The sequence below is a fragment of the Somniosus microcephalus genome, chromosome 13 (assembly GCF_052327205.1).
Source record: "Somniosus microcephalus isolate GS21.2 chromosome 13, FLI_Smic_1.0, whole genome shotgun sequence".
Taxonomy (NCBI): Eukaryota; Metazoa; Chordata; class Chondrichthyes; order Squaliformes; family Somniosidae; genus Somniosus; species Somniosus microcephalus.
The window spans coordinates 176,480,762-176,508,143 of record NC_140999.1 but is presented as its reverse complement, the minus strand read 5'-3'; the positions used below and the strand labels follow the sequence as shown (position 1 = coordinate 176,508,143).

General features: G+C 43.1%; 1 protein-coding gene and 1 long non-coding RNA gene across 8 annotated transcripts in view; one reads left to right on the top strand and one right to left on the bottom strand.

Moving 5' to 3' along the window:
- Window positions 1–206: 206 nt before the first annotated feature.
- taf4a (TAF4A RNA polymerase II, TATA box binding protein (TBP)-associated factor) overlaps window positions 207–27,382 on the bottom strand; it is an 80,978-nt gene continuing 53,802 nt past the window's right edge. Inside the window, exons 8-15 of one of the 2 annotated variants that reach the window (XM_086005655.1) lie at window positions 26,031–26,169; window positions 23,569–23,686; window positions 22,263–22,432; window positions 21,410–21,540; window positions 19,915–20,040; window positions 17,845–17,901; window positions 14,136–14,261; window positions 207–1,832 (exon numbers count right to left, since the gene is read on the bottom strand). In XM_086005655.1, coding sequence (XP_085861781.1) covers window positions 1,668–1,832; window positions 14,136–14,261; window positions 17,845–17,901; window positions 19,915–20,040; window positions 21,410–21,540; window positions 22,263–22,432; window positions 23,569–23,686; window positions 26,031–26,169 — 1,032 coding nt within the window. In that variant the 3' untranslated portion in view covers window positions 207–1,667. Of the gene's footprint in view, window positions 1,833–14,135; window positions 14,350–17,844; window positions 17,902–19,914; window positions 20,041–21,409; window positions 21,541–22,262; window positions 22,433–23,568; window positions 23,687–26,030; window positions 26,170–27,382 lie in introns of those variants that run through there. The other variant, XM_086005656.1, reaches the window with a different exon arrangement.
- The window catches only part of LOC147108807 (uncharacterized), a 29,601-nt gene continuing 6,283 nt past the window's right edge, over window positions 4,065–27,382 (top strand). For 2 of the 6 annotated variants that reach the window (XR_015080658.1, XR_015080662.1), the window contains exons 1-3: window positions 4,072–4,166; window positions 25,222–25,302; window positions 26,567–26,784. This is a non-coding gene — a long non-coding RNA (uncharacterized LOC147108807). Of the gene's footprint in view, window positions 4,167–5,292; window positions 5,419–25,221; window positions 25,303–26,566; window positions 26,785–27,382 lie in introns of those variants that run through there. The other 4 variants (XR_015080660.1, XR_015080663.1, XR_015080661.1 and 1 more) reach the window with 4 other exon arrangements.

Sequence of the window (27,382 nt, the reverse complement as noted above, 5' to 3'; positions counted from 1 at the left end):
AAAGGTATAGCCCAATGCCATTGTGACATATGCTTGCAAAAATCTTCACTTCAGGGTTGTTTCTTCAGCATGCTGCACTTTTTTTTTTAAACTGAGGAATGCATGATGTTTTCTTAACTTGTCTTCCTGCTCATAGGAGTATTGTAGAAACGTACAACCTAATTTTAAAAGGTTAATTCAAGCAACAAGAAAGACAGTAAGCAAAATACAGATAAATTCATTGTTTTAATAAAGGAGTTAATTCTCTTTCAATCCTATATAAAACAATAGTAATTAAAAACTTCCTTTTTTTGAAAGTAAAATATTTACATATTAACAAGTAACTGTGCAAAATTTACATGAAAAATGGAAAGACAGGATTTGTAAAAGACCAAGGGTGTAACAGTTTTCAGGCATTGGTAAAAATACTGATTAGTTTTCAGTTTACACACACAACTCATCAGCTTAATAGCATCTTAAATGTTTCTTTTAACAACATAAAATTACACACAAAGAAAGCAAAAGTATTTACAATCATAATGTCCTATCGATAGACAATCATTTAATACAATAACCTCTGGAAAATATAAAGAAAAATTTAGTATTTTTTTTATAAAAAAATAGATACAAAGAAGGGACATTGCTCTGGTTACCATTAAGTAGGCCCATCGCTTGCATACAGTCTTTTTACCAAAATAATTACGGTTTACATAGCAATTTATGTTATGTGCCAAAATTATGTACAAATTATTAGCTCACTGATAGACACCAGCAAATTGTTTTCTACACGTGATTCATACCAAGTAACAATCCTTTCACAATTCACCATTTCTTAGATTTTTTTTTAAACTAAAGTTTTACATTAGCTAGATAGCCAACACAGTGCAAGTAATGTATATTTATGCAGAAAAGTTATCTTTTTTAAATCCTTTACGGCATCATGTACTGTATCAAATAAAAAAGCTTTTTTTCTTTTTACAAATGCCCTACAACATTCACAAAAAAACCCTTCTTGAAGGCTTCCAAGGAAAGCCTCTGACATGCAAATCACATGGTGAGAACGGCAGAGTTACCACTGAACCAACTCTCCTAACTCTTCACAAACCATACATTTACAAAGGCTAAATCGAGGAAAAAAAAATACAGCAAAGGAACGGAAACAATGAAAAATAGATAAAAATACAATAATGAAAATGTTTTTTTGCTCCATGCCCTTGACGGTAAAATAATGCAAGGTCGTTAGCTTCAGACCCATATAATTCGAAGTCTTCTAAGCCAAATGATTCAAAAACAGAATACTTAAATGTTTCAAGTTGCTACTAATCTGCCAAAAAGGTGGCAAATTATACACTGGTGAAATCAGAATCAGTTTTTAAATATGGCTTGTTTGGCAAGAAGGCCACTCAGTCAGGAGACGAGAAGTGATCAGATTTTTTATTTTATAAATAAAGGATCCACAGGTCTCGCTGTATTTATTTTTTTCTAACTAAAATTCAAAACTTTAAAACCATAAGAGTTAATGTAAAGCTGAACGTTAAAACATTCTCCCACTCGCGGAATTCCAGCTGTTCTCCATCTCTACAACTCTTTCCTTCCCCACCCCACCCCCTCTCAAAAAAAAATGCAAAGAAAAAGAAATGGCAGAAGGTTGTCTCGGTCATAAAACTAAACAAATCAACCCAGGATGTTTATTTAAGGAATGCACGGTATAGCATTAGTGAATGGCTTGTCTCGCGCTCATTCTCCAAGCAGAAGATAAGGTCCCTGAGGTTGACTCTTGTTATTCGTTGCCGCGTGAACTGTCTCGTTGTTCCAACTCCAGAGCCACCTGGTGACCCGCCCGTACTGGGTCCCTAAAACAGAGAAAAAACAGATAAAATGTAAAACTGGAATATAATATGGGGAAATGTGAAGTTATCCACTTTGGTAGGAAAAATAGAAAAGCAGAGTATTTTTTAAATGGTTGAGAGGTTGGGAAATGTTGGTGTTCAGAGGGACCTGGGTGTCCTTGTACACGAATCACTGAAAGTTAACATGCAGGTACAGCAAGCAAATGGTATGTTGGCCTTTATTACGAGAGGATTTGAGTATAAGAGTAAAGATGTCTTACTGCAATTATATAGGGCCCTGGTGAGACCACACCTGGAGTATTGTGTACAGTTTTGGTCTCCTTACCTAAGGAAGGATATACTGCCATAGAGGGAGTGCAACGAAGGTCCACCAGACTGGTTCCTGGGATGGGGAGATTATCCTATGAGGAGAGATTGAGTAGACTAGGCCTATATTCTCTAGAATTTAGAAGATTGAGAGGTGATCTCATTGAAACATACAAAATTCTTACAGGGCTTGACAGGGTAGATGCAGGGAGGATGTTTCCCTGGCTGGGGAGTCTAGAACCAGGGGTCACAGTCTCAGAATAAGGGGTCGGCCATTTAGGACTGAGATGAGGAGAAATTTCCTCACTGAGGGTGGTGAATCTTTGGAATTTTCTACCTCGGGGCTGTGGAGGCTCAGTCGTTGAGTATATTCAAGACCGAGATTGAAAGATTTTTGAATATTAAGGGAATCAAGGGATATGGGGATAGTTCAGGAAAGTGGAGATGAGGTAGATGATCAGCCATGATCTTATTGATTGGCCAAAGGCTCAAAGGGCCAAATGGCCTACTCCTGCTGCTATTTCTTATGTAACAGATAATGTATTGCATTCCATTGTAAAGCAGCAGTAAGTCATGTCGGGCTGAAATGCAACAATTCAAATTCCGGCAACTTTTTCCTCAGACTGGACAATCTGGAATTTGCTTTGCGAGATACTTTACTTCATACTGCCAATATATTAACTACCTGAACTCTACAATTAGCTTGGAATAATAAAATATCTTAGAAGGTACTAGTCATGGTATTTGTTGTGCTAACTGTGTGGACTTGTTTGGTGAACAAATGCGAAATGAAGATTTTTGTTCCATGAAGCTCCTGCTTTATTTAATTTTCTTTCATGTGAGAAAAGTGTACATTAAAGATGGTAAGTACATAACTCAGTGGGTGGATGTAGTCCATTGTGTGGGTGGATGTAGTCCATTGTGTGGTACTGAGTTAGACCAGAACGGTTCCAGTTTAATCCAAGACTGCTCTAGGTCTCGGCTGGTGCGGCAGTGGAGGTATTAACACTGACATCAATATTCCCAGGCTAGGGAGCGGCAAAAAAAGCAGCCCAAGTTTCTGCTCTTGATCCGCATCCAATGACACCTGCAGCTTTTGTATATTTAGGTGTTATATAAGAATTAGGAGCAGAAGTCAGTCATACGGCCACTCGAGCCTGCTCCCCCATTCAATAAGATCATGGCTGATCTTCGACTTCAACTCCACTTTTCCGCTCGATCCCCATATTCCTTGATTCCCCAAAAGTCCAAAAATCTATCTATTTAAGCCTTGAATATACTCAATGACTCAGTGTCCACAGCCCTTTTGGGGTAAAGAAAATACCCCATACAAAATACTAGTGAAACATTAGAAAATAAAATCACCATGTGAACTGGATATTATTTTTTGGTTTGAACTGTCAGTTATAGGGAAGGGAATTTTTCCAGGAACAGCATCAAGCTTTTCTAGAACAAATATCCAATGGGCCAAATGCAAGGTAGAGCTCCCTTCATTCTGTTCCAACAATGTACCTTAACTTCAAATTCAAAAGAACAGGCCCTACTGCAGCTGTGTGACATTTCCTGTTCCATACCGCTTGTTATTGTGCTTCTTTTTGATGACCCAAATCAACTTTTTAACCTTTTACTTAAACAAATCAACTGTAAATTAATAAATCTTTAATAAAACTTAACAAATCAAATTAAAGTTGTGTTGGCCGGGGTGATGATGCACTCCAGTCCCCGCGGCGCCCACTGGTCGCGGAAGGCCTTGAGCGTGCCGGCGGACACCGCGTGCTCCATCTCCAGGGACACCTGGGTTCGAACGTAGCCGTGGAAGAGAGGCAGGCAATCGGGCCGAACGACCCCCTCCATTTGTTATTTTGGCCTCTGAGTGACCCCCTACTATATTGCCAATTAATGCAGAATTATTTTCAGCTGTGGTCTCATGATCTCTAGCAACTGGATTGAGATTACTCAAACTCATTGGGAACCATGAAACAAAGACTTTCCCAGAATCGTCCAGGGTTGGTTCCAACCCAGATGCCAAAGGTAAAAGGACTGTGTTCTTAAGCTCTCTGTATAGAAGACCAACCTTGTACATCAATGTCACTTCATACTACTGTAATGTAACCTGTGATTTATACTGAAGATTTCACAGGATCGGCACTGAACCCTCCCCACCCCCATAAATAGCAAAGTGTGCATTACACAATTAGAATGTTCATTTATATTCGGTAAATGCCTTTGTATCAACAAACTTCACGGCTCATTTAAGAGTTAGTAGTAGATAAAGTGTCTAAAGTGGAACAGCATTCACCTTTCTCCAAGGAGTTTGGGTTACTGGGCTGAAATGGTGGGTTTCAGGAATAAAATAGTCAAGGTACATTATGCTATTTGATTTATTTCTTTATTAAAACCAGTTTTCTCCATCACAATCTGTTTGTATCAGATTCTAGCTTTACACACTTCTGTAGTACAGTACATTCTTCCAAAATGGTTCTGTGAAAATTGGGCTTGGGTTTCATTGTATATAATCCAAGTGTGGTCAGAACAAGATTTTAAAGAATTAAAGAGGCGCTGTCTTTATTGAAAACTGCTTCACAAACCGGGTCGACAAACACTGCAATTAGTTGATGCAAATTCACCTTAAAATAAGCATTACTATACTACAAGAACACCAGTGGTTTTGGGGGTGGGGTGGGTTGGGTTGGGTTGAGGGTGATAATATAAGACAATAAAAGGCAATGCTTCTTTAAGTAACATTCCCCCAGGTGACTGCAACTGATTGGATAATTGACTTTAGATAGACGGTTAACTGACTTTAGATAGATGGTTAACAAGATGTGGTCAAGCCAAACTGGTCTGTGTAGTGTTATGTAAAAAAAAAACACTATCCTGGTTAGTCCTACAGGGGGAAAAAAACACTTTGTATAATAAGGAAACTCATTCCGTTAAGGTAAGTCTTGTTCTGTGAGGTCACCACTGTTTCAAAACTGGGGATAATATGAAGCTGATGCTTGCACAGTACAGCAGAGGACTTATTCCCTGAAAGTATTTGAATACCCTTTTCCCTTCAATTCATCAATGAGAATAACTAAGTAAGACATGTGACTTTTTGCTGGCCAATCTAATGCTGATGTTTGTAACTGTTAAAACCTGAATGGAAATCAGTGCTTATACTTCACTGGCTGAGGTGGTGGCTGGGTAACTTGCTTTCAAGCCCAAATCTCAAGGTTGAGATCAGAAACTATGGGAGTAAGCCTGCATCCTACATTATTGTGACACTTGCCAACATACCAAGGTACTATAACTACTGAATCACCATATTATGTACTTTGTCAAATTTATGTTCACAGTAATGTGTTGGTGCCGTGGATTGAAATATTTTTCAACATTCTGTATCATCTGTCTTCTGTTCAATTATAGGATGGGTTAGATTTACTCCTCAGTATTAACCCCAAACTTACAAAGGTGACACTTCCATTTCCCAAAACCACCTTCTGCCCCTCTCACTTTTTATTTGTTCATGAGATGTGGGTGTCGCTGGCAAGGCCAGCATTTTTATTGCCCATCCCTAATTGCCCTTGAGAAGGTGGTGGTGTGCCGCCTTCTTGAACCTCTGCAGTCCGTGTGGTGAAGGTACTCCCACAGTGCTGTTAGGGAGGAAGTTCCAGGATTTTGACCCAGTGATGATGAAGGAACGGCAATATATTTCCAAGTCAGGATGGTGTGTGACTTGGAGGGGAACTTGCAGGTGATGATGTTCCCATGCGCCTGCTGCCCTTGTCCTTCTAGGTGGTAGAGGTCACGGGTTTGGGAGGTGCTGCCGAAGAAGCCTTGGCGAGTTGCTGCAGTGCACCTTGTAGATGGTACACACTGCAGCCACGGTACGCTGGTGGTGGAGGGAGCGAATGTTTAAGGTGGTGGATGGAGTGCCAATCAAGCGGGCTGCTTTGTCCTGGATGGTGTTGAGCTTCTTGAGTGTTGTTGGAGCTGCACTCATCCAGGCAAGTGGAGAGTATTCCATCACACTCCTGACTTGTGCCTTGTAGATGGTGGAAGGGCTTTGGGGAGTCAGGTGAGACATTTGCCGCAGAATACCCAGCCTCTGACCTCTTGTTGCCACAGTATTTATGTGGCTGGTCCAGTTAAGTTTCTGTTCAATAGTGACCCCCCCAGGATGTTGATGGTGGGGGATTCGGCGATGGTAATGCCATTGAATGTCAAGGGGTGGTGGTTAGACTCTCGCTTGTTGGAGATAGTCATTGCCTGGTACTTCTGTGGCGTGAATGTTACCTGCCACTTCTCAGCCCAAGCCTGAATGTCGTCCAGTTCTTGTTGCACACGGGCATAGACTGCTTCATTATCTGAGGAGTTGCGAATGACACTGAACGCTGTGCAGTCATCAGCGAACAGCCTCATTTTTTACCTTTTTATATAGGAGGGAAGGTCATTGATGAAGCAGCTGAAGATGGTTGGGCCTAGGACACTGCCCTGAGCAACTCCAGCAGTGGTGTCCTGGGGCTGTGATTGACCACCAACCACCACAACCATCTTCCTTTGTGCTAAGTATGACTCCAGCCAGTGGAGAGTTTTTCCCCTGATTCCCATTGACTTCAGTTTTACTAGGGCTCCTTGATGCCACACTCGGTCAAATGCTGCCTTGAAGGGCAGTCACTCTCTCCTCACCTCTGGAATTCAGCTCCTTTGTCCATGTTTGGACTAAGGCTGTAATGAGGTCTGGAGCCGAGTGGTCCTGGCGGAACCCAAACTGGGCATCAGTGAGCAGGTTATTAGTGAGTAAATGCTGCTTGACAGCACTGTCAACGACACCTTCCATCACTTTGCTGATGATTGAGAGTAGACTGATGGGGTGGTAATTGGCAGATTGGATTTGTCTTGCTTTTTGTGGACAGGATATACCTGGACAGTTTTCCATATTGTCGGATAGATGCCAGTGTTGCAGCTGTACTGGAACAGCTTAGCTAGAGGCGCGGCTAGTTCTGGAGCACAAGTCTTCAGCACGACAGTTGGGATGTTGTCGGGGCCCATACCCTTTGCTGTATCCAGTGCGCTCAGCTGTTTTTCGATCACGTGGAGTGAATCGAACTGGCTGAAGACTGGTTTCTGTGGTGGTGGGGACCTCGGAAGGAGGCCGATGTGGATCGTCCACTCGGCATTTCTGGCTGAAGATGGTTGTAAACGCTTCAGCCTTGTCTTTTGCACTCACATGCTGGGTTCCACCATCATTGAGAATGGGGATATTCATGGAGCCTCCTCCTCCTGTTAGTTGTTTAATGGTTCATGACTGGATGTGGCAGGACTGCAGAGCTTTGATCTGATCTGTTGATTGTGGGATCGCTTAGCCCTGTCTATAGCATGCTCCTTTCACTTTTTAGCATGCATGTAGTCCTGTGTTGCAGATTCCCCAGGTTGGCGCTGCATTTTTAGGTACGCTTGGTGCTGCTCCTGGCATGCTCTTCTACACTCCTTATTGAACCAGGGTTGATCCTCTGGCTAGATGGTAATGGTAGAGTGAAGGATATGCCGGGCCATGAGGTTACAGATTGTGGTGGAATACAATTCTGCTGATGGCCCTCATGGATGCCCAGTTTTGAGCTTCGAAGCTGTGGACTTGTACCATGTGGACAGTTTCAATACAAAACAGTATTTGTGTTTTTTATAATAATTGAACACTGAATGAAACCATATACTCAAAAAGCCAAGTAAATTAAGATTTACATATAACAGCTGTGTTTCCTACTGTGTGGCCGGTGAGGTGTAGAGGGTGGCATAGTACTTGGACATTCTTTTCACTGGTGGTTTATGTCTGGTTTTAGATGTAATGGTTCTGTTCTATATCTATTTGCGCAGAGTGTATGCTGGTAGCTACCCTGGTTTGTCCTCCCTGCTCATTGTGTCTTCTCTTGGTACAGTGGAACAACCATCCAGTTCCTACTGGAAGCAGGTTATTTAGATCTTCTCTGGTCTGGATCATAAGTCCTTTTTGGCACTGGCTGCGTGGTTGCTTATATGTAGGGATTCTACTTCATCCATACACTGTTCCAGGGCCCTCTGGGTTTGGCATCACGTGTGTGTATTTTTTTTTGTGGGTTATTACTTAGCCCGCGTACTGCTTGCACACTTCCCTGTAGTACTGTCAGGAAGTTGTTGGACTTTCCATCCATCTCTGAGGAAAACTTGAAATTGTTAATGTCCCAGTAACTGAGGTCCAAAAGGCTGGCACAGGCCTGCAGTACAGCACGGCTCCAGGGCCAAAGGAATTCCCTACTGATTTCTACAAAGCTCTACTTCTGAATGAAGCCTTATTCTGGTGAAGCTCTTCTGCCACACACTGGTGGTGGATACACTTGCAGAATCTATGAAATCAGATCCAGTCACACTCCTACATACAGCAAGGATGCAAATGCCTGTGTCTTCTACAGGTCAATATTCCTCCCCAAATGTTGTTATAAAATACTAACAAGTTCTGGATTTGGTTGCCCCTTGGTCCATCCAAACCAAACTGGGTTCATCCAAGGCTGCCTTGTGACTGACAATATCAGACAACTGTTCAGTAATTGTATGAACACGTTTACACTGTTGCAATCACTGAATTTTCAATCGGGGAGAATAGAGCATTCTACGTGTGAGTGGACGGCCTTTGGAGACATGTTCAGAAACTGAATCCAAATCCTTTGCCTATACTCGTCTTTAATGAGAACAAGTGGCAGCATGTTGCCAGCATTCCCTCCAATGAGGGACTAGGCAGGGTTGTCCCTATCTTCCCTCTTTGGCCTGTCTGCAGAAACCCTAGCCTTGGTATCCGAGGACCTCGAGGAGCTGGCAGAGCGGAATGCAAAGTATCATTGATATACCTATCAATTCCTCCAATAAAAGGCGAAGAGTTACGAAGGTGACTAAAGGTTTTTATTGACTAAATAACAGAGCCCACTCTCGTGGGTGATCCGATCCAAGCAGGAGGAATACCAGCCAGTCGCTCACCTTTATACCTGGCCTGGTGGGTGGAGCCAAGGCGGAGTCGGCAGTGGTCATCCCAGGTATAGCAGTGTGGCAAGAGGCGACCTCGTACCGTGATACAATAGTGGTCAGTGATACAGTTATAACGAACAGTGGTGAACAGTGCTAACTACTAACAGTGATACGATAGTGAACGTGGTTTACCACATTCACCCCTTGTTTAGAATTAAGTCCGGCGGGGTGAAGTGTACTACCAATTCTGGTAGGTCAGTCTGTCCGGAGGCTTCGTAAGCCTCTCCGATTGCCGCAGCGGTGGTGTTGCCTTATCCGGTGTTGATGCTGGTGTTTGCGTGGTCGGCGAGGGCTCGTGGGGTTCCGGCATGCCGTCTACCCGGGCTGAGGTTGGGGGGGGTGGTGGCGGTGTTTCCGGATCGGCTGAGGGTGCGAGGTCTCGTAGGGAGACAGTGTCCTCCCGCCCGTCTGGGTACGCCACGTAGGCGTACTGGGGGTTGGCGTGCAGGAGGTTCACCCTCTCGACCAGGGGGTCCGTTTTATGGGCCCTCACGTGTTTCCGCAGCCAGACCGGCCCCGGGGCGGTCAGCCAGGTTGGTAGAGTGGTTCCCGTAGTCGACTTCCTGGGGAAAACGAACATTCGTTCATGGGGGGTGGTGTTAGTGGCCGTGCAAAGTAATGACCGGATGGAGTGCAGCGCTGTCGGGAGGACTTCTTGCCAGCGGGAGGTTGGGAGGCCCTTAGACTTTAAGGCTAAGAGGACGGCCTTCCATACCGTCGCGTTCTCTCTTTCCACCTGACCGTTACCTCTGGGGTTGTAGCTGGTGGTCCTGCTTGCTGCAATACCTCTCTCTCTAGGAGGAATTGCCGGAGTTCCTCGCTCATGAAGGAGGAGCCCCGGTCGCTGTGTATATAGTTCGGGAACCCGAACAAGGCGAAGAGGGCATTCAGGCACTTAATGACCGTGCTACTGGTCATGTCGGGGCAGGGGAAGGCAAAGGGGAAACGGGAGTACTCATCAACGATGTTGAGGAAGTACACATTACGGTCAGAGGACGGGAGGGGCCCCTTAAAGTCGATGCTCAGGCGCTCGAAGGGGCGGGTGGCCTTGATCAGGCTTGCTCGGTCCGGCCTATAGAAGTGCGGTTTGCACTCCGCACAGGTCTGGCAGTTCCTGGTCATGGTCCTGACCTCCTCGATGGAGTAGGTCAGGTTGCGGGCCTTAATGAAATGGTAGAGTCTGGTGACTCCGGGGTGGCAGAGCTGGTCGTGGAGGGTCTGAAGCCTATCGATATGCGCGCTGGCGCATGTCATTCGTGAAAGGGCATCAGGGGATTCGTTCAGCTTGCCTGGCCGGTACAAGATCTCATAATCGTAGGTGGAGAGCTCGATTCTCCATCTCAAAATCTTGTCATTCTTGATTTTGCCCTTCAGCTTGTTATTAAACATGAAAGCCACCGAACGCTGGTCGGTGAGGAGGGTAAATCGTTTGCCTGCCAGGTAGTGCCTCCAGCGCCGTACTGCCTCCACGATCGCCTGGGCCTCTTTCTCGACCGACGAATGTCGGATCTCGGGGCCCTGTAGGGTCCTTGAGAAGAAGGCCACTGGCCTCCCCTCCTGGTTTAGGGTGGCGGCTAAGGCGAAGTCGGATGCGTCGCTCTCCACCTGGAAGGGGATGGACTCGTCCACTGCGTGCATCGTGGCCTTGGCTATGTCTCCCTTAATGAGGGAGAAGGCCGCGCACGCCTCCTCCGTGAGGGGGAAGGAAGTGGCTTTCAGGAGGGGTCTGGCTTTGTCCGCGTAATTGGGTACCCATTGGGCATAGTAGGCGAAAAGCCCCAGGGTTCTCCTAAGTGCTTTAGGGCAGTGGGGGAGGGGTAGCTCCATGAGGGGGCGCATTCTTTCTGGGTCGGGGCCGATGATTCCGTTCTCCACTACGCAGCCGAGGATGGCAAGGCGCGTGGTGTTAAACACGCATTTCTCCTTATTGTAGGTGAGGTTCAGCCGTTGGGCCGTACGGAGGAATTTCTCCAGATTCGCGTCATGTTCCTGCCGGTCGCGGCCGCAGATAGTGACGTTATCTAGGTAGGGGAATGTAGCCTGCAGTTCGTTCTGGTCAACCATCTGGTCCATCTCCCTTTGGAAGACCGAGACCCCATTAGTGACACCGAAGGGGACCCTAAGGAAGTGGTATAGGCGCCCATTCGCCTCGAAGGCGGTATACTGGCGGTCCTCAGGGTGGATAGGGAGTTGGTGGTAGGCCGACTTCAGGTCGATGGTCGAGAATACTTTATACTGTGCAATCTGATTGACCATGTCAGATATGCGGGGGAGGGGGTATGCGTCCAGCTGGGTATATCTGTTTATGGTCTGGCTGTAGTCGATGACCAGGCGGTTTTTATCGCCGGTCTTTACGACTACGACCTGGGCACGCCAGGGGCTGCTGCTCCCCTCGATAATGCCCTCTTTCAGGAGGCGCCGCACCTCAGAGCTAATGAAGGCTCTGTCCCCGGCGCTATACCGCCTGCTCTTGGTAGCGACGGGTTTGCAGTCAGGGGTAAGGTTAGCAAACAGAGAGGGTGGCGGGACCTTGAGGGTGGAGAGGCTGCAGGTGTTACGCGGTGGGCGGTTTAACGTTTGCTGGTTGTTGACTGTGAGTGGGGGGAGGGGTCCACCGTATGCTAGGGTTACGCTTTGGAGGTGGGATTGGAAGTCCAGCCCTAGTAGGACGGCAGCGCAGAGATGGGGGAGGACGAGGAGTTTAAAGTTTTTATACTCCGTGCCCTTAACCGACAGGGTCAAGACACAGTAGCCGCTGATGTCCGTGGCGTGGGACCTCGATGCCATCGAGATTCGGCTGCGCGTTGGTAGGACAGAGAGGGAGTAGTGGCTCACCGTGTCTGGGTGGATGAAGCTCTCCGTGCTTCCGCTGTCGAACAGGCAGGTCGTGGCGTGGCCGTTCACTTTGATGTCCATCATTGACTTGGACAGATGGTGCGGGCGGGCTTGGTCCAGGGTGACGGAAGCTAGTGTGTAGCTGAGCGAGTCGTTGTCATCTGCGGGCGAGGCGGTCGGGCGTGGTGAGTAAAATGGCGTCTCCCACGAGGTAGGGCAAAATGACGGAGAAGATGGCTGCCCCCGTAGCTCACATGAGGCACTATTGGGGTCGGTTGCCTTAATCAAAGATGGCCGCCCCCATGACTCATGTGTGGGGATGCTGGCCTCAGTTGCCCTAAACAAAGATGGCCGCCCCCATAGTTCGCATGCGGCACTGCTGGCCTCTGAGGATCCGCTCCTGCAGGCCTTGGAGAAGTGGCCTTTCTTCAGGCAGGTTTTGCATATGGAGTTCTTGGCTGGGCAGCGCGACCTCGGGTGCTTCTCCTGGCCACAAAAAAAACAGCCGGCGGCCCGATCGCGGATGCCCGATGTCGGGGCCGGTGCCGGGGGTGGCGGGGCCGGTCGGGTCCGGGACGCCGACGCAGAGGTAGGTCCCGGGGGCGGCGCTGGGAAGGGTGCTGTGGTAGGGGTCGGGCCCGAGTCCCAGGGTCGCGAGCAGTACCTGGTGAATGCTTCCTGATCTTGGTGGGCCACTTCCAGGGAGATAGCGAGGGCTTCAGCTTTTTCCATGCTGAGGTCTTTAGCTTCCAGCAGTCTTTGCCGTGAGTACTCGGACCGTAGGCCTTTCAGGAATGCGTCGCGGATATTATCTTCAGTATTTTCGGCTGCCGACACCGATTTAAAGTCACAGTTCCTGGCGAGTGCATATAGCGCCTGTGAGAATTCGGCTACTGATTCTCCTGGCTGTTGCGGCCGTGATCTTAGGAGGTGCCTAGCGTACATGTAGTTTACCGGGGTCCGGTACTTCTGTTTCAGCAGGTTGATGGCGGTCTCGTAGGTAGTCATGTCCTCGATGAGAGTGTATACTCTCGGGCTCAGTTGTGCCTGCAGGACACTTAGTTTGGATGCCTGAGGGACGCTGGATTCTCTCAGGTATGATTCGAAGCAGACCAGCCAGTGTTTAAAGTCTGCGGCTGAGTTTGCTGCTCGTGGGTTCAGGTCCAGGTACGGCGGTCTGAGGGCTCGCAGCCAAGCTGGCTGGTGTGGCTGTGCTCCTGGGAGCTGCGCTGGTGGCTCCTCCGCCGGTTGTGACTCGTTGTCGGACATCATTAAATTTAGTCAATAAAATTGATATACCTATCAATTCCTCCAATAAAAGGCGAAGAGTTACGAAGGTGACTAAAGGTTTTTGTTGACTAAATAACAGAGCCCACTCTCGTGGGTGATCCGATCCAAGCAGGAGGAATACCAGCCAGTCACTCACCTTTATACCTGGCCTGGTGGGTGGAGCCAAGGCGGAGTCGGCAGTGGTCATCCCAGGTATAGCAGTGTGGCAAGAGGCGACCTCGTACCGTGATACAATAGTGGTCAGTGATACAGTTATAACGAACAGTGGTGAACAGTGCTAACTACTAACAGTGATACGATAGTGAACGTGGTTTACCACAATCATTTAGTGGATGAAGTCCTGCTGTCTGTCACCAATCCCAGCATCTCTCTCCCCATCCCCTTTCAGACCATCAAAGAATTCTGGCAACGCTCAGGCTACAAGCTTCACTTATTCTAAAATGGGAGGGCATCGCTGTTTCCCAGACTAAACTGGGCATGTTAAAGAAGCACTACTATTGGGCAATGCAATTCCTGGGTCTCATTGGCTGGAACATAGACTCGCTACTCCCTCCTCTCCAAAAACTGCTGGCTCAGCACAAAGGCAATTGCTGCCCTTCCCATCACAGAAAAGACCAGCAGAGGGCTGGAAATCTAGTGATGACGAAGAGAACAGGAATTTGAAATTGTTTTAAGTTGTGAATAGTTCTGTATGAAACCCTTGACTCCAGTGTATAATATTGATAAATAGGATTTTTTTCTCATAACTTGCAATGGAGAAAAAATCATCTGATTTTGAATGTTGCGTAGTGTTACTGCAATGCTGTATTACATTTTTATAAATAAAAACAGATACAGTACCTCTGCCCCAGCTCCAATCCCAGGTCCTGGTGAATCAACCTTCCGTTTCTTCCTGGGGCCAATGGCAGCTAATGCAGTTAAATTGGCTTCTCGCTGTCTCATCTGAGCCAATTCCTGCTGTTGCATCTGGGAATCAAAGAAGTGTTCAATTATTCATCTGAAGATGTTGACTGTTGCAGTACCACGCCTTACTTTGGTTGTTGGTAGTTTCCATCTGAATGAAGTTATGTATTTGATTACAATTTGATAGATGGCTCAATTTCAATTAACACTGGCTGAGTTAAACAACAGTCTTAACTAGCTCAAAATATTAACTTCTAGAAATGGTTAAATATTGTTATGACACATCCAGTTTATTGTGCAACTATTACTATTCGTTTTATCCACGATATCTTTGACTCCTCCTACATGAGTAGCAAGAACGATAATTTATATAGTGCCATATCATTTTTTCTGGATGTCCCAAAGTGCTTCTTAGCCAATGAATTACTTTTTTGAAGTGGTCACTGTTGTTGCTTAGGCAAATGCAGCAACCAATCTTTGCACTGTAAGATCCCACAAACTGCAAATTAGATGAATGACCAGTGAACATCTTTTTGGTGATTTGAGGGAGGAATGTTGACCAAGACATCGGGAGAACTCTCTGCCAATGTGCCATCAGATCTTTACATTCACTTGAACAGGCAAACTTGGTTTAACATCTCATTCAGAAGACGACACTTCCAACAATGCGGCACCCCCTCAGTAATGCACTGAAGTGTCAGCCTAGGTTGAGAGTTCATGTCCTGGCATAGAGCATGAACCCACAACCTTCTGACTCGATGCAAGAGTGCTTCCAACTAAGCCAAGCTAACACCTACAAATATAGCTAATATTTCTACATTTTGTGACATCACAAGAAAAAAATAGCACAACTGATGTTGAAATCTGTCATCACAGAAACTAGCAACAGAGTTGTCAGAGTAATCAGTTCATTCATACAAATCACTATCTAAACAGTGCTGAACATATTGGTAGGTTTATCTCAATTGTGAGAAATCTCCTAGTTAGTTATGAAAAGACACTTGCAAAGGATATCAAAATCAACACACAATTTTACAATTATATTAAAAAGAGGAATGTTGGCCCCTTGAAAACTGATAACGGTGGTATTGTCAATAAGGAAATGGCAGAAATGTTGAATAATTAGTTTGCATCAGTATTTACAGTAGAGGAAGAGCTTAGCATGCCAGAAATCCCAAGGAAATTAACAATCAGGACAGTAATGAAGAAAATAATGGCACTAAAGAGTGTCAAATCCCTAGAACCAGATAGTTTTCATCCCAGGGTTTTAAAGGAAGTAGGTGAGCACATTGCAGATGCTGTAACTATAATCTTCCAAAGTTCTCGATTCAGGAACTGTTCTTTTAGATTGGAAAATTGCGCTATTTAAAAATGGTGAGAGGGAAACCAGGGAATTATAGACCAGTTAGCCTAAAATCTGTTGTCAGGAAATTACTAGTCTATAAGGATAGGGTGACTGAACACCGTGAAAATTTTCAACTGATTAGAGAGAGCCAGCATAGATTCTTAAAAGGTAGGTCATGCCTGACAAACCTGACTGAATTTTTTGAAGAGGTGACCAAAGTAGTGGACAGGGGAATGTCTATGGATGTTATTTATATGGACTTCCAGAAGGCATTTGATAAAGTCCCACATAAGAGACTGTTAACATGGAATTGAAGGCAAATTATTGACCTGGTTAGGAAATTGGCTGGGCAGCATGAGACAGAGAGTAGGGATAATGGGCAGGTACTCTAATTGGCAGGATGTGACTAGTGGTGTCCTGCAGGGATCTGTGTTGGGGCCTCAACTATTCACTGCATTTATTAATGACTTGGATAATGGGATAGAAAGCCACATATCCAAATTTGCCAATGACTCAAAGATTAGGTGGCATTGTAGGCAGTGTAGATGAAAGCATAAAATTACAAAGATATTGATAGATTAAGTGAATGGGCAAAACTGTGGCAAATGGATTTCAATGTAGGCAAATGTGAGGTCATCCACTTTGAATCTAAAAAGGATAGAAGAGGGTACTTTCTAAATGGTGAAAAGCTAAAAACAGGAGGTCCAAAGAGACTTGGGGGTCCAGGTATATAGAGCATTAAAATGTCATAAACAGGTACTGAAAGTAATCAAAAAGACTAATGGAATGCTGGCCTTTATATCTAGAGGACTAGAATACAAGGGGGTAGAAGTTATGCTGCAGTTGTACAAAGCCCTGGTTAGACCACACCTGGAGTACTGTGAGCAATTCTGGGCACCACACCTTAGGAAGGATATATTGGCCTTGGATAGAGTGCAGCGTAGGTTTACCAGAATGATACCCGGACTCCAAGGGTTGAGTTATGAGGAGAGATTACACAAACTAGGGTTGTATTTCCTAGAATTTAGAAGGTTAAGTGGTGATTTGATCAAAGCTTTCAAGATATTAAGGGAACAGATAGGGTAGATAAAGAGAAACTATTTTCAATAGCAAAATACTGCGGACGTTGGAATCCGAATCAAAAATAGAAAATGCTGGAAACACCCAGCAGGCCAGGCAGCATTCGTGGAGAGAGAAACAGAGTTAACGTTTCAGGCCTTCCACCCTATCACAGACTGTCCCTTTTTTGTTCTCTTTTCTCCCTCCACCCCCCCCCCCCGCACCTGGTTAAAATCTGTTACATCTCTCTTTCCAGTTCTGATGAAGGGTCACAGACCTGAAACGTTAACTCAGTTTTTCAGCATTTGTAGAGAAACAATTTCTGCTGGTTGGGGAGTCCAGGACTAGGGGGCATAGTGTAAAAATTAGAGCCAGACCTTTTCAGGAGTGAAATTAGGAAACACTTCTACACACACATGTTGGTAGAAGTTTGGAACTCTCTTCTGCAAATGGCAGTTGATGCTAGATCAATTGTTAATTTTAAATTGGAGATTGATAGATTTTTGTTACTCAAAGGTATTAAGGGATATGGGGTAAAAGCGGGTATATGGAGTTAGGTCGCAGATCAGCCATGATCTCATTGAATGGCGGAATAGACTCGAGGGGCTAAATGGCCTACTCCTGTTCCTATGTTAGTTTGTACTTTTGGTGCTTATTTTATGCTTGTGAAAATTAATTTATCTGACAGAGAAGTAAAATCCCATATACAAGAAGTCTTTTTTTTAAACTCAAAGACTTTTAATGTATTGGAAGCCTTCATTTTTTCTACTAAGGCCTGTAAACCGGTCAAACAAACAACCCACCACTGTCACTAAGTAGTACTATTATGGCTGCTTAAATCTACTGCCAAATAAGTCAAATTTCAGTTTTGAAGTGTATTCTTTAGGGGGTTTGAAATTAAGAATAGAACCTGTACTGACTGCTCCAACACTGTATAAAGTAGCCATTTTTTTGCATAAAGGCACCTATTACAAGTGTGTGCGTCTGTGTTGACTTTATTAATCAAATTGTGCGGAACCTTCCTGCATATGCTTGTCACCTGAACTTCACTGCATTATTTGTTTCTACTATTATCCTTGATCTCAGACCAATTAATTTAACTTGATGCTCCACTTCTTTTGTTATAGATACCTCTTTTCCAGTACATCCCTATAGTTGTCTTTTGTAGACTGATTTGTGATTGAAGGCTAATTAATACTCTTTTTTTGGTAGGGAGGAATTTAAAAAAAGGGTTATTCTTACCTCTTTGGCCTTTTGTTTTAGCCTAAGTTGTTCTGGGTCCTCTTGCCTGGAACGAGACTGATGATGAAATGTAAGAAATTGATCATTGTAAAACAATGCAGCACTTGTTTTCCGGCACACGGGTTGAGATTGATAATTAAAAATTCCTGTAAAGGCACTGACTGATTAATCAGCTTACAAGTCACTACATCTTTCTAGGCAAACTAATGTCACTGTCTTTATATGCCAGGTTCTAACCTGCAACGATTTACTGAATTATGGCATTAACTCAAAGGATGGTGATTATGCAATACTGTGGGCAAGTGTTCTGTGTGAGTTCAACTTTATTCCAATGTGATAACTATAACCCACCTAGACCAACAAAATACAAGTTTGTGGATAGAGTAAAGCAAAGAAATGTTCTTTTAAGGTATGGCCAATGGTTGATTATAATGTGTTGCATACCAGCAGTCAAAGTATTACAATCTCCACCGCTTACAGTTGGCGTGTTGGAGTTAACGCGATTTGCTCGCTATATGCGCTGGACGGTAAAACCAAAAAGCAAAGTAACCAACATTTAAAAAAAAAAGATATCTCCACTTAGCAACTGCCTCTCCCTAATTGTTAGCAGTTACATCCAGAATTTCATCACTAAGGTAATCGCACTTTAACGAGGTGCAAACAGCTAATTGAAACTGCTTGAAGACTTGAATTTGCCTGAAATCAGCAGTCTATTAAATCGGTAAATGTAATACAGTGGATTAGCAAGGTGTGAATAGTTATAAAAGACCCGATTTTGCTTGGCATTAGCAGATCCTTTTAAATTGGTAACTGCAGGGTAAGTACTTTGAGTACTGCCTGAAATAGCTGGCCCGCTTAATATGTTAATTAACTCTTATGGTAACGTTTTGTAATTGACTCCAATGGTAATGGAAAACGATTAGCTCTGTTTGCCCGATATAGTCCCCTGCCTGTGATAACCGTGGACGGTGTAAGTGGTGGGGAATGTACTTTTTATATACATTTATATAGTATTTGTGTTGAAATGTCTCAAATTGCTACACACAGGATTTATTTGGGGTAGTCACTGTATATGGGCAAGCTTTTTTTCCCCATTTGTTTGCTAGGTGTGGGCAATGCTGCATTTATTGCCTATCCCTAGTTGCCTTAAAACTAAGTGCCTTGCTAGGCCACTTCAGAGGGCATTAAGAGTCAACCACAGTGTGGGACAGGTGTCACATTGGTCACGTGAAGTGAGGTTGGCAGGTTTCCTTTCAAGGAGGACATTAATGAATTCAGTTGAGTTTTTACGATAATCTAGCAGCTTTCATGGTCATTTCAGTTGCAGTAGTTACTTGTGTTTCATCTGTTATTTTTCTGTGTTACTTTGTGTTCTAGAATGGTTTTCAAATATTGTCCCCAGTGTTTACGTTGTATTGTCTGACTTGATCTGATGTTCCATTCCTTTTACTGTATAAGGAACTATTTTGTAGTTTAAGTAATGATCAGCAAAAAAAAAATTTTATGTGGAAAAAATTGCACAACTGAATTGTGTGCTCTGCCACGTGAACACACCATTGCTTTTAAAAGCTTGCTTGTGGAACTCTGGGTGGTGAAGTCCAGCAGTTGAAGTAGTTTACTGTGACTTTCACATACACAAACACCGGGACAGATCTTCCAGTCCAGTCCCCTCTTGTACTGCACAGCGTGTGCTGGTCTTTGTTTCAACTCGTTAAATGTACGCTTCAAAACAGGTGCCCACCATAAGAGCTGCAATTCTAGAGCAGAAATGGTTGTGCTGGCGACAGAAGACCCAAGATTTGTTTGGCATCATTAGCTAAGCACAACTGTGTGTGGTGTACAAGTGCACATGGCTCCCAGGTTGGGTATGTGCATATAACATTTGTACCAGTGTTGACTTTGGCTCGGCATTCATTATGTACACTAGGTGCTAGATTAAACTTTAGAAAGGCATCACTATGCACGCAATGGAACTGAGAGTTTAATTTATTGTAACATCCTCTCCTGTTTGATTTCACTTAAATTGCACCTAATGTGCATTGTCATTAAAATATAAGACTTGTTGCTTACCTTTGCTGCTCGCATTAAAATTTCCCTTTCTTGTTCATCTTTCCTTTGCTTTTCCATTTGATCAAGTTGTTCAAAGAACTTGAGCTGTGACCTTACATCACTTAACTGCTCATACCTGTCGTCCTCCTGAAATCAAAAGGCAATCTGAATTATTAATTGTTTGCAGGAGTAGTGAAATAACTCCTACATAGAAACCTTGACAACAAATGGACTGTCCTATCACCACTTTCTTATTTGATGCCGGTGTGTGAAGGGCAACATTCCAACCTGTTGACATTTCAATTAAAACCTCAAGTAACTAGTCCGAGTGTGCTGGGTGAGGGGAAAAATGTTCTGCTCGTTATGCTCCTACCCCATTGAATAATGCTCTGCTTGCTAATAAATGAAGTAGCAGAAATAAATTGCTGCTAAAATCAGTGCTTAATCCTGAGATGCAAAAAGAGAAATATTCTATGTATTAGTGATGATAACTCCTAACAAAAAAATCTTTAAAACCATCATTTAAGTGTGTGTTCTGCTTATCAGCCTTTTGTTAATAACAATTTGCATTTATATAGCGCCTTTACAGTAGTAAAACATCCCAAGGTGCTTCACAGGAGCGTTAAACAAAATTTGACCATCAAGCCACAAGAGATATTAGGGCAGATGATTGGTAGGTTTTAAGGAGCATCTTAAAGGAGGAAAGAGAAGGGGAAAGTTTTAGGGAGGGAATTCCAGCGCTTAGGGCCTTGGCAGCTGAAGGCACGGCCGCCAATGGTGGAGCGATTAAAACCGGGGAATGCGCAAGTGGCCAGAATTGGCGGAGCACAGATTGAAGGTTGTAGGGCTGGCAGAGATTACAGAGATAGGATTAAGAGCAATGAGTCCACATACATCAATGTAGTGTTGATTTGCCATTTTTTTTTTTGAAGAAGTTGTTCTAGTGCAAGCCACCGCTATATAAAAACTTCCACCAATAAATCTTCCAAGATGTTACTGTTCTGCAATACAAACTTTTGTTTGCTGTTTGTACTGAGTTAGTTGAGGTGGCTGTAAAGGTACTAAAAGTGGCCTCTGTGTCCCAGGCTGGGGAAGGGAATGATCAGAGAGTTTCTGCTCCTGACTGCAAATCAGTGATGCTTGTTGGAAGGTACACTTTTTTTTATACTGAAGTTAGCTGAGGCTTGGCTCTGATGCCCCCATTATCAGATTTCCTGCTACCACTGACTATCTAGTTCCACACACGAAGAATGTGCACTTTGGTGAGGTACCGGAGGATCACTGATACCTGTGGACCCATGTCCCAATGTGAGTCAATACCTTCAGGAAAGGGGGAGGGGGCAATTTATAGAGTTTTTTTTTAAAGATTACAGCAAATGCTTGAAAAAGGATGCAAGTACATTTAGCTTATGAACCTTTTGTTGGTAGGAATTGATGGAAGCAACTCAAGATTTCTTTTTAAAAGACAATTATAATGAGATTGGGTCTAAAGAAGAGTCAGTGATTCTACACTCACCTTGTAGGAGATGTTTCTCTGCTGTGCAACTTCAGATATCTTTTCTACAAGTGTTTGTAATCTCTGTTGGGTGGCATGTGACACAAAATTTACTACATCAGGATGAACGTCGGTAATTCCATGTTTTTTACCTGTTCCCAAAAAAAGTTAAAATACCTTTTTAGATAGGTTAAATATTTTTAACTATTGTTATAGCATTCCCCTTTTACTGATGCAGTATTGTTCTTTTAGTTCAGTGTTGTCCAATACCTTGGCCACTAGCCGCATGTGGCTAATTGGGAATCCAGATGTGGCTAATTGCATTTCTGATTAGTAAATTTTAAAAAATGAGTAATAGACACCATGATGTCGGTGCTCATTCACACTGTATGTATGTGTACTTTTTGTGCGTTTGTTAGTAAAATGGTCAGATGAAAAGCAGCGCGCGAGTGTTTTTCAATTGTGGAGTGCTTTCTTTCCTTGGTTACTGAATGGTGGTAGATGTTTGTGAAGTAAATATACACGTTAAATACATTTCTGTATTGTGAGTGTACCTAAGGTGTTTTCTACAAAAATTAGTGCATATGGCTAAAACGGTGTTGCCATAGCCACACCTGTGGCTAGTTAGCAAATGTTATTGGACAACACTGTTAGCTGATTAAAATGTAACCGTACTTATGGTTCCACTTCTTAATTTTTGCATTTTTAGTTTCTTCTGGCTAAAAAATGTACTGTCAAAAACTTTCCTTAGAGATACTTTTAAACAGTTTGAAAGAGGCTTATGTTTTAAGAAGATCCCCTACTACATTGGCTCCTTCACAAAGTTTGCATAAGAAGGTCGCCATACTGTGAGAATAGCTAGATATCTCTTTACCTATTTCTAACATTCTTCTGTGCAATGGTGCAGTGAACAGGAAAGCTTCATCTTTACACGATCTTGTCAGAGTGCCCACCAGTTCTGAATTTGTTGCCAAAATGCGTGCACTTTCTTCAGAAAGGTTAACTCCAGCCATGGATGCCACATCATTAATATCATCATCATCCCTAGAAAATTTCACATCTACACATTAATGTCATTAAGAGATAAACTACATTTGAGAAATCTGCAAATGCTCATGTAATACTGGACCAAGATGTACAGATTTGTTAGAACTACATTTATTTGGTTTGGGAGGAAGGAAGAGTTCCCCATTTAGGTTGTCCTTGGTCAACAGCGCAGGCAGCCTGCCTTCAGGTTCAGCCCACGAGTAGGTACTGAGACGCATGCAGGGTAATTCCCTACCTAACACCACTGCAGAAGCACCATCATCACAGAGACTGTAGTGCTTCAGGAAGGTCCAACACACCACCTCGGGTCAACTCGGGATGGGCAATGAATGTGGCCTTGCCAGCATTGCCCACATCCCAAGAGCAAAAAAAATTAGCCTGTTTTCTCTTCCTAGTGGGAAATGCCTCACTTCTGCTTTGTGCATGGTGTCCCCTGCTCTTCCCTCGAGAGCTAAACCAAGATCGTTGGTTGTCATAGAAATATAGAAGATAGGAGCAGGAGTAGGCCATTCGGCCCCTCGAGCCTGCTCCGCCATTCAATGAGATCATGGCTAATCATCCAAATTCAGTACCCCTGTCCCTGCCTTCTCCCCATATCCTTGATCCCTTTAGCCTTAAAAAAATATATATCTAACTCCTTGAATATATTTAATGAATTGGCCTCAACTGCCCTGTGTGACAGAGAATTCCACAGGTTCACCACACTCTGGGTGAAGAAATTCCTCCTTATCTCAGTCCTAAATGGCTTGCCCCTTATCCTTAGACTGTGACCCCTGGTTCTGGATGTATTAATCCACCACAAAGCGCAACATGTGTTGAGCATCCAGATATCAGAATGCTGTGTATTCATAGTCAAAAGGTCTAAGTTCTAAATAAGTAACCTGATAAAGGCCCAGGGATCAGAAGTGAAGTTACTCGAAAGAATGCCAGTTGTGGTGGGGTGGGGGGTGGTGGTTGTTTTTAAAGGAACTTTGTCATTTGGGTTTTTACGATAGATAAATACTTACTTACTGCTAGTTAAGTGATGTGCATATCAATTCTATTTTTGGAATAAAGTCTTGAGTTTTTAATATCAACATTTTCCATCCTAAGTATCATTTGTTCCTTCCTGAGGTTTTGCTCAAACGTCTCACCTGAAAGAACCGCCCGCTGCTGCTTCTTTAAGCTTGTTTTTTTGAACAACAGAAGTCTGGACAGAATAAGTCAAACCAGCTTTATTTCCTGGCACCACTGTCTGTTTCATAACGGGAACTGTAAAATTATGGAGAAAGTTATGTTAAATACTTGTCTCGTAACTTGCTCCAGCTCAATTGGTTACAGTATTTTACTTGTACAGCAATTTTTAAGCCTGGTTATCTAACTCGCAGATTAAAATGCACACTTATCACTTGCACAACAAACCACTGTATCGTATAGAAGCTCTGTCTATTTGAGGACGACGACTGCAACATTTTTTTTGTGGCAGTAAAGGACATTTTTACCACTCGCGCCATCATTTAACTGAGTATGTCTTCTAAATATTGCGTTAATAACAGAAGTTCCTCAACATGCCAACACCCTCAGTTATTTCAGTTACAAAAGAATCCCCATGGACATTTGCAAAACACCTGAACTGAATGTGGTGGTAAAACCTTTGTATATCATTATGTCTGACGAAAGGTCATCGACCTGGAACGTTAACTCTGTTTCTCTCTCCACAGGTGCTGCCTGACCTGAGTATTTCCAGCATTTTCTGATTTTATTTCAGATTTCCAGCATCTGCAGTATTTTGCTTTTGTCATTATGTCAATATTCATTTAATCAGATTTACTGTTATGCAGTTAGATGTACTTTAGTGTGGAATATTTGATTTTTGCAGTATCTAGGATCATGATGCTATGACCCCTCATTCAAAGCCAGGGCACTTTGAGCACCGCTTATTTGCAATTTTGCTTAAAAAAGCACAAATATCATATAAGCAGCAATGTGCAGTTGTATAATGGGGGAATGATGATGCAAAATGGCTATCTATCCTGTGGGTCACCTAGGCAGGCAAAATTAACAACTTGTATTTGGAGAGCATCTTTAATGTAGAAAAATGTGCCAAGGTGCTTTACAGAGCCATAAGGGAAAATAAATGTGTACTGAGCCACTGAAGAAGATATTGGGAGGAGTGCCCAAAAGCTTAGCCAAAGAGCTGGATTTCAAGGAGGGTCTTGAAGGAAGAGCGGGAGCTGGAGAGGTAGAAGGGTTTAGGGAGAGAATTCCAGCTAGTGCAGGCAAGGTGGCTGGAGGCATTGCTGCCAATGGTGTGACAAAGGGAAAGGGGATGGTCACAAGAGGCCAGAGTTGGAGGAACAGGTTGGAGAAGCCATGGAGCAATATAAACATAAGAATGAGAATGTTAAATCTGAGGCCAATATAGGTCAGGGATGATGGGTTAGTAGACCTTGATGTAGGATAGGATATGGGCAGAAGAGTTTTGGATAAGGTGAAACTTACAGAAGGTGGAGGATAGCAGGCCAGACCGGAGTATTGGAATAATTAATTTGAAGGCGACAAAGGCATGCATGAGGGTTTTAGCAGCAGATGGGCTGAGCGGGGTGATGCAGGTGATATTACGGAGGTGGAACTAGGAGATAATTGTGATGAGCAGGATATGGAGTCAAATAGGTTGCCAACAGTCTAGTTCATTATGACAGTGGTGGGGCTCCTATTTCTTATTGCATTATGTTCTTAAGTGTTTTAAGATGTTTCAATTCTGTCATAAGGTGCTATACAAGTTCAAGCATTTCTTTCTTTCCTAGTGACCGTTGGATTGGGCGCTGGCAACTTGCAGTATGTGATTTATAAGTGCAGTCGTCACTATATTTGTTTTAGTTTTAAAAGTGAGTACTATTTGTTTACAAATTCAGAGACTTCGCCTCATCTATATACTAAAATCCAATGTCGGCATGCACTTCCTGTATCAACTGTTCCCATTATACATTTCCTATATCAATGTTTTTAATGTAAACTACCTATGCAAATTTGTCACATTGTAATTACACACTCCTGTCAATTCTGCTGTAGCACGCCAGTTCTGCATTTCCCAGCTCCTCGCCCTGTACTACAAAGAAATTCCTATGTTGTAACCAACTATACTTCTCTGCTTCCCAAACTGCCATAAGTTTTGTCAAACTATTATATTAAAATTATTCAGGACAGAATTCATGACTTTAAAATGGGAACTGAATTTCATCTGCATACCCTGGTCCAATTACCTCTATCCTTTCTCCTGAAGACTATACTTGTCTCCACTCCCCGTGTCCAATGGTACAGACCGATTTATTTTCATGACCGTTCTAGATTTTTCTGACTGCATCAAAGTTACCCTCCAGCTAGTGTGTTTTTACAATTTAATGTTACTAATTTGAAAGGGCTTCTTTAAGGAATTTTGAGCGAAAATATTCAATTATTGGCTTCAACGAGGAATTTTTTTTTTTTTTTTTTTTTAAAAACAGGGTGAAGCAAAGGAAAATAGTTACTGAACATAAGAGATTGGTATCTAAGCAAACAGGTCAATAATTAATTATTTGTAGTTTTGTATTTGAGGTTTAAAAACGTTCATATTTACCTGTCTGAAGTTGCTTCAATTGCATCTGTGAAGGAGCAGTTAGCATGATGCGGTTCTGAGGTTGCCTAAGTGTCACCATGGGTGTTTGTGTCAGTGTTACCTGCGGTCGGACCAGTGTTCCTTGCTGCTGTTGAACAACCTGAAGACAAATACACTCATTAGCATAAACTGAAGTCTAAAATCTGAGACGGTCATGATGGTCAGTCTCCAGCAACTACTCTAAATATCATTATTGTTAAGTGGATGCTAGCAATAACAAAATGAATAAAACCATGGGTACAAGGCAAATAATTTAATGAACTTTTTAGCCTACATGAACTGGATATTTGGAGTGACATTCTGAGTGAGTTTGACTTATTTCTGCTAACTCTGCTTTAAAGGGTTTTTCAAACTTTTTTCAAACATAGTTTCAATGTGGAATATTACCAATACAAAAGACATGCAGTACCACTATTTATGCCATGTGAAGTGACTCTGGATACTTCCTAGCTCCATCTTAAGTTTGATAGTAATGGTGACCGTATTAAATTTAACAGGCTAGCTTTTGGACGCACTTACTATTTTGTGAAGTGTGTTACTGCGCTGCATGGTTCCACATTACAAACCAAAAACGACAAATGTTTTGCCAAAGTCAGTATCCAACAGGAACAAAACATCTCCTTTAATTCCATCAAGTAGTCAGACAAGTGGTGACCAGGAACAAAGTGGCCTGCACCAGAACAACGTTGGCAGAACCAGAGGGGAAAAATGCACGGTAACGGTTTGTTTTATACACTAGGATTTATCAAAATGTCTTTGTTTTTACTAACTCAAAAACAATCTTTGAGGGTGTGCATGCTTTAACTGTCTATCCAAAATGATAAGTCATAAACATTCAAGCTCTGTGGACAGCTTCAGTAGCTATAATCCAACAGAACTGATTTGGAGATCTTGGTTCAAATTCGAGTCTTGACTGACATTTGCATGTTTGCTTTCCCTTCAGTACCGAATGTTTTTTGGGTCATTCTACATCGAAGCCATTTTCTTGGTGAATTCTCCAATCTGAAATGTCCTGCCAACCGCACCCACTCCATATTCTAGATAACATTTGTGACTTGTTTTAACTATTTCCCCAAAACGGTTTACCAAACAGTGGCTTTAATTTTGGGGTGAGACATTAAATAGCCATCGTCATTTTTTTCAATAAAGCCAGGATGTTTATTCTTAAACAATATTTTAACAATGGCTACAATGAAATTAAATACTTTGCACATTTATCTTTTAACCATCCTGTATTCCAGGAAATTTAAAAGATTTTGCACTAAGGTTTATATATTAAAAACCATATTTATTTAATCCCACAAGTCATCTTA